Below are 13,433 nucleotides of genomic sequence, written 5' to 3'. Positions count from 1 at the left end.
AATATTACAGTAGGCTTGTTAACACCCCACCCCCCGTCTATCCTCCCTCCCTACTGGTAAGAGGCATTATCTCGGTTCAAATGTGAAGCTGGGGGCCAGGGAGAGTTCAGGCCTGGGAGAGTTCTGAGAGCCATATAGAGAGACCTGGAGAGTCTGAGGTTTCTCCCCCATTGCTGTAGAAGTCCTACCCTGTGCTCTGCCACAAGCCGAAGTGCCCTCTCAGGCCACCAGAAGCTGTTCTTGCATCAAGATCTCTCCCAGCCCCTCCTTTGACTCCCTTTCCACCCTAATGCAAAGCTTGAGAACGCCTTCTCTGACAACTGAGCCGGTCTCTGCGGGAGCAAGGCCCTTTGTGCCCAGCCCTCTCCTCACATTTTCCCCTTCCCTTGCTTTTTTATGCAGCGCCCCTCCGATGCTGATCCCGCTCTCGGGCGCGAAGGTGCCGCCCGCTGTGGATAAGTACGCCGTTTTCAAAGGGATTGCCACCGACAAGGCTGCAGAAAGCACAGCTTCGCTTGGAGGTAAAAAAAAGCAGCTGTCTAACGTATTGGTGCACTCCTCTTTGTTATGACCTTTAATGGGTTGATCACTCGTCTAGGAAGGGTTGTGGAGGTGCTGAGAACACTTCTCCTTTCCCCATGGGTGGCCCAAGACATTTTGGTGCCCGAGGCGAACAAAAAAAAGTAGCCCCTTGCCCCGGTCCCCACCAGGGAAGGAGGGGTGAGTGGAGATGTACATCAGGAACAAGGGGGGGAAAGAAAGAGCAACATTGGGGTCTGCTGCGCTTGAGGCAGCCACCTTCACTGACCTCATGAGTGGGCCGGCCCTGCCTTTCCCCATTCACCAGGTTTACCTTTCCCTCCTCATGCACCAGATCCAAGCGTGAAGCTATCATGTGTCAGGCTAATATGGAGAGAGTGAGATCCATGTAGGCCACCCTGAGCTCCTTAGAGGAGAGGTGGGATATACGGATAACCTTGGTGTAAATCTGCATCCAGTGTGATGTCGTGGTCAAAGTGCTGGACTAGGAGCCAGCAGACGAGGGTTCAGATTCCCACTGGGTGACCTTTGGGCCTCTCAGCCTAGCCTACCTCACAGGGTTGTTGTGAGGATGAAATGGGGGGGGGGAGCTTTGTGCACCACCTTAAGCTCCTTGGAAGAAAGGTAGGCTATAATTGTAATAAACACTAAGCTTAAGCCCTTGGCCTTGAAATCCTTGATTTCTATGTGCAAGGAATATTGATTGTTGTACAGGGGACACTGGTTTGCACCAAACCTGCAATTGCTGATTGCTATGCACAGATGCAGATGTAGACACGGTGACTAAAATTGAAATAAAAACGCCCTATCGCTTAGCGATGTGATGAAGAACTTAGACTCTGTGCCTGCTGAGTCTTTTCCGGATACTAACTGTTGATGGGCGACTTTAAGGCCCTCCTGCTCTTCCTCTTTAGAGTTTTTTAAACTAGAACGGACAGCCCTTTGGAGGGAGGATGGAATAACTGGAAATAAGCTGCAACTGAGCACAGTGGGACTCAATTACTTAGGGAGCGGCCTTACATTGAGTCTGGCTCAGTATTGTCTGCCCTGGCTGGCAGCAGCTCTCCAGAGTTTCTGACCTGGGTCTTTCCTAGCCTTACCTGGAGAGGCTGAGCATGGAACAGAAGAGCTTTTGCATGTAAAGCAGATGCTCTGCCACTGAAATATGACCCTTCCGTTGAGATTCCTGAGCAGCATAATTCCTGCTTCCAACTGCTACTACAAAATGCCTAGGCTGCGAGGTAGGACTGGGAAACAAAGGGGGTGGGGGAGGGAGAGGCATGTTGATCACCAGGAAAAGTAAAGGAGAAAGCAACTGATTTTTCTCAAGAAGTGCCCAAGAACACATCTCAGAAAGAATTCTTTCTTTAGCGGCTGATCTAAAGACAGTCACACAAACACTTTACGTAATGTGCCAATTTTTAACTTGTGATGATGATATGTGTGTGTGTCTTTTATTCCAGCCTTAATTTAACTATATTGTGACTGAATTTTCCTTTTTTTAAAAAAAATAATTATACCCACAATAGATTATGGAGACAAGTACAGTGCTTTTCGAGTGCTGGAGCAGCAGCCTGAGAGTAAGCCCTTAGGTAAGTGTGCCAGATTTGCAAACCTTGATATCTTTGCCTTGTTGACTCTGTGCTTCTTTTTCAGGTTGTTTAAAGCGTCTCTGTAGGTTTGGCAAATATCCTACCAACACGAATCTCATGGCATTAATACTGTGTATGTAGACATTTATTTAAACCAGGGTTCCCAAAGTGGTGAATATTCGCTCCCTCTCTTCCCACCCCATCTCTCTCTCTCTCTCTCTCTCTCTCTCTCTCACACACACACACACACACACACGGTCAATGGGGCCTAGAGGTGCAGAGTTTCACTTTTTAAACTTTTTTTCTACAGTGTCTCAATTCTAACACCCCTCTTTCACTCCCCCACAAAGATGCAAAGGCATAAAAGGAAGCTGCCTTTAATATTCCTTGACTTTGTCTCATTTACATTTCTAAGAAGTTGGGTTGGGGTCAGTGGCAAGCTCATCAAGGGGGTCAGTGGACTCAGAGGTTGGGGGCCACCCTACTTTAAGTAATTGAAGCAACCTTCGTGCTGCCTCAGTTGTTGGACTGCAACCTCCATCAATCCCAGCTGTTAGGAAGCGAGTGTAAGTTCTGGCTTAAATGCCCGTTAATATGCAGCTGCTTTTCAAAGCTAGGCATTTCTTTCTCCGCTCTTTCAGGCTGTGGGAAAATGCTGCAATGAGCCTTCTTCCTTCTCAGTTTATTGCCATTTTATATAACTGCAGAAAAGTACAGCTTTCTCATGGCTGTTTCCAGGAAAGCTCATTTCCATAAGGTCCCCAAGGGCGGCGTAGTTACATTTTCTGGGAAAGATGCAGTTTCCTGGATCAAAATGGACTAGAGTCCTTTTTTTAAAAGCACCTTTTTCAAAAGACTGGCAAATATGCTATGGCTAATTAACTCAGTGGGCTACAAGCTGCTTCATCAGATGCTGTGTGCATTTCAATAATCTGAGGCGAGGGGAAACGCATTACGAGTCTCAGTTTCTCAATAACTGGACTGTAGCGCAAGCTTTCCATCGTCTCAGTGTAACAAGTGAAAATTGGAGGCAACTGCTTTGGAGACTTGGAATGCCATTAACATTTTTAAAACTAAGCAGGACTTCAGCCCTTGTCAGCACCGAGACCGGAGACTTCCTAGGGAGCCTCTCCCTGAAGGAAGTACAGAATATTTTATCTGAGAAGCTGCCTGGCATATCACTCAAAAAGTCGACAGTTGCAAAAATACATTTATTAAGGTCAACAACAACAAAAGTCACAAAATCGTGGCATCCTTTTTGAGATCCCCAGCACCCTTAATCAGGTTGCGAGTGTTGCACCAAGCAAGGCATTGGCTCGGCATGAAAAACGTCTGAGCCCGTCCAGTATTTCAGAGAAAGAGAAGTTGGTTTTGAATTGCCCTCTTTTCACTTTTAACCCTTTCACCAGCTTACATTTCTAACGGAAAAGCTTGCAGCCCACCAGTAAGTTGAGTTTTGCTGTACCTTGCCTTGGTTTGGGTTGATGTCAGTTTCACAAAGGTGCTTTTCTCCCCGTCTGGGAAAGCTGGAGTTTGCACCACCTGAAAGAACCAGGTCCGCGTAACAGGAGTTCTGTTTGATGTGACCTCAGTAGCTTTTTCCTTAGTAGTGGCTGGTGGAGCAGCATTGCTCACCTCCAAACACCCACGTCTCTGTTGCATCCTGGGAGGCGCAAGGTTGGTGCAGAGCCAATGTACCAGTTGGAGTTCTGGATTGGCTCTGCTGGAGTGTTTGCACTATACCAGCCTCACCACTCCCTTGCCCCTCCTCTCCATCCTTGTATGCAGTAGTGTCACAGGCAACTAGAAGTCAGGTGACTGTTGCTACCCCATTTTACCGATCTTTGCCACAGTTTAAACTGGCCTGAAGTGCTGGTTTGCTCTTTCTGTTAACTTATGGCAGCATTTGTGAAACTGACTTAACTGGGTTTTCTGTTTTCATGGTGACGGTGATTTGAAATATGATAAAGCAAAACCTCTCTCTCTGTGTGTGTGAGTAGATATAGATAGAAGTTTTGCATTGCATTACCTTTCAAGTAATGTAGACATATTTTAACAGCAGCTTCTGTGTAAATATGTCCTGCTGGTGAAGGGGTTAATCAAAATTAAGTGAATTCAATGGGGCCAACTATGTGGTCTAGCTCTGTGTAAGGCAGCTCTGGTGTCTTAAGAGAGGGGCTGTAGCTCAGTGTCTAGAGCCCCCACCCTGCAGGCAGAAGGTCCCAGGTTCAATTCCTGGCATCTCCAAATATAGCTGGGAATATCCTCTGCCTGGAACCCAGGAGAACCACTGCCAGTCCGTGTAAGCAGTACTGAGATAGATGTGGCTGTGGTCTGACCCGGTATAAGGCAGCTTCCTGCATTCCTAAGCATCCTGTTCTAAGGTAACAACATGTACACAGGTGATAACTGGAGAAAGTTGAAGTAGGGCAGGGATTTCCAGCATCATGCTTCCAGGCCGTCTGTTGTGCCCAAGCATGACCAAGAGCGTATGTGATAAAGGCTTCAGAAAATATCCCTACAAGAATCCAGACTGCACAAGAGACTGTTTGCTCTTCTTGCTCAGTTCTTGTTCGCGCAGGTTCAGCCTTTCTGACTTTGAACATGCCCATTCAGACACACTCACATTTCTTTGGGTGCCAGGATTGGATGCTCAGCTTCCTGTTAGCATATAAGTTGTGGAATGGGCAGCTACACACCTAGCAAGCAGCAGACCCCTCTGGTCCACATCAGATAAGCCAAAGTAGCTTCCAGCCTATAACTTGGCTCCGTTTCTCCTTGTTGAACCCCCTCTCCACTCCAAAAAAGCCCTCTGCTCCTGTGGTTACTGCAAAAATACATAGATACCACTGCCTGCTGTCCTTATCTGGAGTGGTATCATCTCCCCCAAACTCCATTTCAGAGATATTTGTGTATCAAGAAACCATCTTCTAATAACTTCCAGAGGGACGTTCATGCTAGTTTGCTGCAGCAAAACCAGCAAGAAGTTCTGTAGGACCTCAGGCAAGCTGATTTACTATGTCTTAAGCTTTTTGTAGATAAGACGTTTTCCAACAACTGTCTCCCACTAAGGAACCATCTACTTGCCTTCCTAATTCGTTAACGTGGAGTTAGCTTAAGAAAGGAAGGCTGGCCACCACCAACCTTGGGAACAGGAGACAAGCTGTTTAGAGAAACTGGGTTTTTTATTCTTTTTTACTATTATTTCCCCAAGAGATAGCATTACATCGCCAACGAAGACAGTACAAAACATTGGCTCTAAATAATTAACTCCAAGCAGAATAAAAAACAATTAAGCAATGCTGGTAAAAAGAAGTACCGTTATTGGGGAAACGGCTTTGAGGGGTTGATATTGATCATTTAAAGTTCATGAGGAAAGTGATGGGCTTAGAAATGGTAGCAATGATGGCACCCCATGAAGTTGCCTGAGGAGGAAATGGATGCACTGAGGCACCCCCAGATGATAACTTAGGGATAGGCAAGTTCGTCCATGTTTGTTTCTCTCAGGTTCTGTTTTTTGCAATCTTAAGTTCAGCTCTCCACGTTTCTGCATGAGTTTGCACTGTGTGTGCTGCGTGTGTTTTCTTTAAGTCCTCATGATGATTCATAGGAATTTTAGTGCAGATTCTAGTATACAGCTTTGCCTAAAATACACATTTTTGCAAAGCGATCTCCCCATATACGATGCATTTTGTAAGTTAATTTTCACCAATGTCAGCATTTTTATACACACTTTACCCGACCACTCTTTCACACGTTACTTGGCTGGGTTAGCGCATTGCAAAATTCAGAGCAGTGTGAATTTTGAAAGCTTACCTGCATTTTGAGTCATGTGTTGTTTCGGAGAGTCTAAATGAGGTAGATCTGCCTTTAAGTGAAAACTGAATCGGATTTCTCCCCCACCCCGATAAGAGCTGCCCACCTAACTTGTGAAATCAGGGACACTCGGGGAATGGCATCAGGTGATTGATTGATTGATCGATCGATCGATCGATTTGATTCACTATATAATAAATAAATGAAATGCTTAAATTGAATTTGAAGCTTATCTCACTTTGCCACCAGATGGGCTGTTGCTTCTGAATAGCTAGTGCCTTAAGAGCTATGGGTCCGCTACACTGCCAGGGAGAGGGGTGCATTTCTGCCTCAAAGAAAATCTAGTTCTTTGACTTGTATAAATTATGCAAACGAAGGCCATTTGCGTCAGTTCTTTCAGCACATAATTACAGTTTTGTAATCTAGACAAGCTGTATTCTTCTTTTATCAAGGCTCATTACAATACTGTTGATGGGCTAATACAATTAAGCATGTATAATCACAGCTTTTTAGTTATGTAGAAAGCATTTGTGCCCACCTATGAAACAGTGATAGCAGCTGATTTTCTTCCCCACCCCAAACAAATTACCCAGACTTCTAGGAAACCCCTTCTCAATAACCAAACGACCACAGCACAATTTAGCCGTATCCCACTGGCCGCATACCCATGATAAAAATCTCTGTTTAATAAGTTGAGAGATGCATAGACTTCAGGAACCTGCACAAAGCTGCTTTGCTCTTCACATGTAGATCGAAACAAGCCAGGAAGCTGCAGTTGACCATTATTGCCTGTTACACGTCAATGAGGAAACTATGGTTCATGTCTTCCAAACAAGCCAGGATTTGGAAACCAACTTTAAGTCACAGCTTCAAATTATGGAGGTTTGGAAGCCATCGACCATGGTTTCCTGGTCTGGATGTAACAGGAAACTATAGTTAACTGGGGCTCGCTCGTTTGTTGGTTCATTCATGTGAAGGGAAGAATGAAGTGAGAACAAAACAGCTACACAAAGTGTGTACACACCTTGACTTTCTAAACTGAGAGTTGATCGCATGTGAACATGGCCTGCGTGGGACTGTATTTCTTCTAATTACTTTACATTAGGGGTAGCTAACCTGTTACACCCCCCTCTCGGATATTTGTTGGACTCCAACTAGCTAGCATGACAGTTCAGGGCATCATGTGGGCTACCCATGCATACATCACTTCATTGGTATTTGAGACAGTAGTTTTGCTCAAAATTTCTCTTGGGGCAGGCTAGTTTTTTTGTTATCATTGTAACCCACTCTGCTCCCCTGTGTGCAGGGGATTTCCACTTGGCAGAGAAGTTCTTTTCAGAAGTGGGTGGTCTTTTTGGTGTATTATTCAAAATTGGGGAATAAGTCTGCCTTGCAAAAAACAGGAAAAACAGATGTGAAAAATTCTTCCTACTGAAAGGCTGTAATGCCTGAATTAAATGCAGACTATACTTCTGTTCATAATTCCAGCGTCTGAAAGAAAGACCCAAGATAAATTAAATTATCCCCAATACAGGAAATCACAGAATACTTCAGGAATGAAAATATATGTGAAAAGAAGAAAATGTATTGATCAAAGATGTCCCATTGGTTTGAATGGTCATCTTCAGTAGAATTCTAAATCTCCCCTGTTGAAATCTATAGGACTTTAAAATGCTTGATTTTGACTGGCTTGTGCTTGCTGCCTGCCAACACACACACACACACACACACACACACACACACACACACACACTATTTGCCTTGAGCCCTTGGGAAGAACTGAGATGGAAAGTGAACAAAACAAACAAATTACCCGTAAGCCATTTTGAGCATTTGTGCGAATTAATACGTTTATTGCTCAGCTGAGAGAGTCACATATGTCGCTCTCGAGAATCCTACTGACGTTTTCCTCCTTTCCCTTGCTCTTCAGGAGACAGCTTTGCAGAGTTCAAGTCTGCCGGAGCAGATGACGGCTTCACGGATTTCAAAACCGCCGACAGCATCTCTCCACTAGACCCGCCGATGAAAGACAAACCTTTCCCTCCACCTTTCCCTTCTCTACCTGCACAGTCGAAGCAGCCGCTGCCGCCGCAAGGAAAACCTTCTCTGAACCTGGCAGACCTGGATCTGTTTTCCTTGGCCCCTGCCGGCGAGAACAGACCTCTCCCCTTTCCACCCGCCTACAACTCGCCCCAGCAGCCGTCTTTCCCTGCACCACCACCTCCGGCTTCTGCCGCTCCTGCGACTCTGCCGGCACCTGGCAACAGCTCGATCCCGCCCGACGACTTTGCCGACTTCAATCTCTTTGCGGGGTTGTCGAATTGTACCTCGGCCGCCACTCAGGATGAATTTGCAGACTTCATGGCTTTCAATAACAGCGCCGGCTCTTCACTCAAGCAAGAGGCCAGCCCCATTCCTCCCGCTGGCTCCTTGGCCAACACTCTGAAGAGTTGTCAGAGCTCGGCCCCCGCCTCCACCAAATACGACATCTTCAAACAGCTGTCTCTGGATGGCCCTGGCATAGGCTTTGAAGAACTGAAAGACCACACCCCTTCGTCCGTGAAAAGCGAGGACGACTTTGCCGACTTCCACTCGAACAAGTTTTCCTCCAGTTCCGAGAAATCCCTGGTCGACAAACTGGCAGCTTTCAAGCATGCGAAAGAGGACTCTGCTTCGGTCAAGTCTCTGGACCTCCCGTCCATCGGGGGCAGCAGCGTGGGCAAGGAAGACTCTGAAGATGCGCTCTCTGTCCAGTTTGACATGAAGCTGGCGGACGTGGGAGGAGACCTTAAGCATGTCATGTCTGATAGCTCTTTGGATTTGCCAACCGTTAGTGGTCAGCATCCGCCAGCCGCAGGTGAGGAACTAGTTAGATTGCTCTGGTAACGAAAGGCAATGGAAATATCTAAAAGTGTTGCTCCCCAAGCTGAATTTCAGTATTACGTGCCGGTCCTCTGAACTTGTGTTCTTTGGCAAGCTGCTAATCTCTTAACCAAGCAGTATTACACATTTTTCTTTGTTGTCGTCCGACGTAATTTTTCGATTTGGATGGTTTGAGGTGGATCCTGTGCCGCGTAGTATTGCCAACACCTTCTTAGCAGCCCCAATTCCAGGGGGGGGGGGACCTCTTGTGTTCATGGCACCACTCTCTGAGAGCGCCCGAGACAAGACTGCTGCCAACGAGAGGCTGCCTCACTACTCCATAGGTGTTATCTAACTAATTTGCAAGTTAGCCTTTGCCCCCTCCCACTGTGCCAAGGGTTGCTCCTCTTTGGAAAGAGACCCGTCTGCTCTTGGAGACCTCATTCATCTCTGAAGATCTGTAAGGTTGCAATGTCAGAGTGAATGTGGCACATCTCTAAAGAAGTTTGGTGTGCATCTCCAAGGCCCACTGCAGACGTAATACCGGCTCCCTCTTATAAGATGGCGAGTTAGCCTCAAATCCTTCCCCAGTCTTTTTTTCAGGGGGTGGGGGTGGGGGTGGCGAACTCCCTCTTGCTGCCTTAACTACATTGAAGCGATACCTTAGCACTGAGGCTCAAGTTATGTGGCATTTCAGTTCAGCTAGGATTTGGTACCCACTTGAAGCAGTGGTTACAAGTCCTGATCAAACTGAAGCACAGGTTAACCTTAACCATGGTTAGCAACATTGGTAAGGTACTGCTAAACCACGGCCGCAAGGTGAGGGAGTCATACTTTTTTATTATTATTTTACTCTCAGTTTAAGGCATAACCAGTGTTAGCATCTTCTTCAGGCCCTGTGTCTGTACTGTGAATTTCCGTTCCCAGCCCCTCCACCTGTATTCTGAAATTCTGCCTCATGCAGTCTTTGCACCCTCATAATCTTCAAACAGTATAGCTGCCACGTTGTATTTGCACAAGTTGCCGGGCATGGGCGACCCCTTGGCAGGGGAAGAATAAAAGGCTAATGGAGAACTCTGATCAGTGCTCAGAACGGGGAGGCCTCTTTGGTCAGGATTGCTGCTTTACGTTCTGTTTTTGTACACGAAGGTCCGTACTTGGGTCCAAAGATGTCTGTGGCTTTTGTAAGGTCAGAATGCTTTCGCCACAACACATTTTCTTCAGGGCAGATCCACGCCACGCATTTAAAGCACGTCCAACACACATGCAAAGCATATCACCTCCCCAAAGAATCCTGGAACCTGTAGTTTAAGGGCACTAGGAACTGTAGGTCTGTCAGGAGAAACTACAGTCCCCAGGATTCTTTGGGGCAGGGAAGTCATGCCCTTTAAACGTGCTTTAAATGCATAGTGTGGATCTACCCTTAGTTTGCAAGGGGAGGTTCCCAGTGGTGTGTATCGGCATCAGAATCTATACTTGGTGCCCACATTGTGACTTTACGGAGCCTATCTGTCTCTGTGTAAATAATTGACTTTTTGTAAAAATGGGACGTGCCACCTTGTGTTGCGAATCTGGATCCACTGGTACAGTGGAAGACACTTCCCCATAGAAATTGTCCCATAACTCTGCATTAAGCATCAGGTGACTGTAACTACCTAGCAAAAGCGAATGGTGTGAGCCTCTTCCCATTGAGCTCCATGGTGTATAGATGGGAAGGCCCTTTTGGCTGGTCCACCTCGCAAGGTTCTGACTTTGGCTGCCGAATCATGGTGGGTGCTCATGCGTTTGCAAGCTTTCCAAAAGCCAAGGGGATCTTGTGTTGGCCATTTCTAGTAGGAATCCTCCTCCCTTTTTTCCCTTTCCTTTTTAGATTTCCTTTATGAAATTAGAGTGAAAGCATAGAAATCCAGTTTGGTTGCAGCTCGTTAAAACGTCACACACGTGCCCTGTTTTTGGTTTGTGCTTTTTTTAAGCCTGTAAAAACAAGAGTGGGAAAACAATGAACTAAGCTTTTTGTGGCCTTTAAAAACAGGAGAGAAATGACAGTATTCCGAAACAAAAACAAAAAATTATTCAGCGTTGGTATTATTTGTGGCAGGAAGGCTATTGCTGCAAGCATCACTTATTTTCACATGAACTAAAATTCCCTCTCCCCCCCCCCAATATTGGGTAGAGCAGCAATTTACCATATTACAATCATTTTTTTAAGTGTTGAAGGCAGGGAGGGACTGTTGGTGGCTTTAGCTATGGAGAATTCCTCTAACAGGGTGCAAAATATCAGGAAATAATTCTTCTTGGTGAAGAATGAAAACATTTTTTGTATGTTAAAATGCATGGGTATAAGGCCTGTTGGGTCGCTCAGTTCCCTGGCACCTACAAAATGTGTGTTCTTGGAAGTTTTTACTTTGGGTTTTTCCAAAAGCACTTTTTTCCTACTATTTTTCTAATCTTATCGTGTCAGTATCTTTATATGTGGCTCGTTTCCCAGAGATGAGTTTGGTGTCCGTAGCAATTCAGTGATAGACACTTGCCGTTTGATTTGTGTTGAGAGATGGATCTTGGGTCCAAATGCTGGGTTAAGCAGATCATGTTCTTTGATGCAAAGTGTGTTAAACTTTTTAAGTGTTGATAATCAGGAGGCTGACAGGGTGTTTTTGTTGGTTTGTTTTTGCTTTGTCTTTTCCAAGACTGCAATGGAAGCTTACTTTCTAGTGCCAACTCCAATGTATTCCTCAAGGGGGCCGGTTCAGTCCTAATGCTTCCTATGCCCTAACCTCAGTCATGGCTCAGAAATGGATCACAGAGACTCCCTTCTGGCACTTGAGTTCCCACCATTCATAACTATGGTTCACTCTTACAGCTGCATCAAAGCTAACCATCCTTGCTGCCACTTAGAGTTGACGGCTAATCTCTGTTGGGAGTCAACCCTGATTAGCATTTCCCACGGTTAACTCCGTTGCAGCTGTAATGAGAGCTGCACAGCCCTTTTGCTCCTTCCTTTATGCAAGTGGAGAGATGAGCTGGGAACCTGCTGGCTTCCCCTTTATTTCCAGACTGAGAAATTATGGTTAATGGATGACACCCGGTGTGGATTATTTCCAGAGTAAAGCTATTTAAAACCATGTCTGTTCATTTCAGCGGGTCTGCTCTCAGGTCTGACTTGGCTGTTTCACCCAAAGGCTTCCAGGCAACTTAGGATATGGAGCCTTGATTTTAAATTAGTTTCGGAATCCTGGCTTGTTTGGGAGCCCTTGACCAGCGTTTCCTGGTTTATGTGTAACAAGAAACTGTGGTTAAGTGCAGCTGCATGGCTTGTATCTTCACTTGGGATAAGGGAAGACTGAAACACGCAAAATGGCTGCATTAAGCTGTACGGCCAGAGGGTGATCCCTTAAACATAGTAAAATGGCAGGAAGTATTACATCTGCTCTGGCCCAGATACTTTTTATTATTATTATAATTATTTGTCCTTGTCTGAAGTCTCTTAGATCATTCTCTCAATTCTTGTTTGTTAAATCAACTTTTTTTTGTGCTCTGGCGTTTCCATATGCGTGTGTATATATGTTCTGAAGCATTTCAAGCTCTGAATTGATAATGTTCAAGTGTCTATATAACTTTATTTGAAGTTTACATACTTTAAGTAGACTTTTGATTCCTGTTGGTCTGTAAACTGAAATGTCAGAAAGGGACAGTATCCCTTTTATATATTTATTCCTTGATTTAGGAGAAACGGCTGGTCAGCCGTTGGGCGCTTAACTTTGTGTTGTCTTCAGAAGGGGCTCCTCCACAAGAGAGGTTCCTGTCAAAAAAGTGAGCATGTATGTAGAACTGAATTTATCTGAATGTTTCAGTTTTGGCACAGCAAAGAGAAGGACCTAGGAATTTAGAGGCAGTGATGAGTTATAGTGACAAGAAGGGATGAATGTTAGGCCAGTTGTGGGGGTGGGGGGGAGATGTCAGAATCTGTCCCCTTTCAGCCAAATTGCCTTAACTTCTCTAGGTTGGGGTGAAGCAGAGAGACTTCTTTTCCAAATGCTTTCAAGGGGATACTGTCTCTTTAAACTTTGCTCTATGATTCCTTGTACAGAAGGCAGCCAATATGAAAAATGTGGCTAGATTTCAAATGGGGGGGGGGGGTTAACCTCTGACAAACTTTGAACTTTCTAAGCCCTTGCTGCATGTTAATTTCAACCAGGCTACTGCTGCTGCTTTCTTTGCCAATTTTTAACCCTTTCCCTCCCCTCCAATTCTCTTGTCAATTTGAATTGTTTGGTGTTGGGGTCTTTTTCTTTCCCAGTCCTTCCCTGTCTTTGAATAATGCAGCCAGGGCAAATACCCTCGCCTGCAAATTTAATGGAAGATTGCATAATTTCTTGAACCTGCAGGCCGATAGTCCTTCTCTCCTACCCCCACCACACCTTGGTGCTTATTGGGGGTAGGGGAGAGGAATCTTCATAAATTGAAATTGGGCCAGAGATCCCCCAATTTTTGCTGTCAGTTTTCCTCCCCCTCTGATACCTTTATTTGAACTCGACATTTCCTTGTGTGAATGTGCCTTTTCGAATCTGCTTAGATATCTCTCTCTTCTGCAAAAAGACTGACCTGCATGCTTTGATTCTGATG

The 13,433-nt window shown here is 45.4% G+C and overlaps 1 protein-coding gene across 7 annotated transcripts in view; it reads left to right on the top strand.

The window, feature by feature from the left end:
- The window catches only part of SYNRG (synergin gamma), a 57,675-nt gene that overhangs the window by 24,576 nt on the left and 19,666 nt on the right, over positions 1 to 13,433 (top strand). For all 7 annotated transcript variants that reach the window (XR_013979833.1, XM_080982778.1, XM_080982782.1 and 4 more), the window contains 3 exons: positions 403 to 521; positions 2,070 to 2,132; positions 7,879 to 8,805. Coding sequence is in view for 6 of the 7 variants with exons in the window: in XM_080982778.1 (XP_080838904.1) it covers positions 403 to 521; positions 2,070 to 2,132; positions 7,879 to 8,805 (1,109 nt within the window). In the remaining variant the exon portion in view is untranslated. The remainder of the gene's footprint in view (positions 1 to 402; positions 522 to 2,069; positions 2,133 to 7,878; positions 8,806 to 13,433) is intronic.

Source organism: Podarcis pityusensis (assembly GCF_964106645.2).
Source record: "Podarcis pityusensis genome assembly, chromosome: 15".
Taxonomy (NCBI): domain Eukaryota; kingdom Metazoa; phylum Chordata; class Lepidosauria; order Squamata; family Lacertidae; genus Podarcis; species Podarcis pityusensis.
Note: the sequence above shows the minus strand (reverse complement) of the source record. Positions and strands in the feature narration are given on the sequence as shown.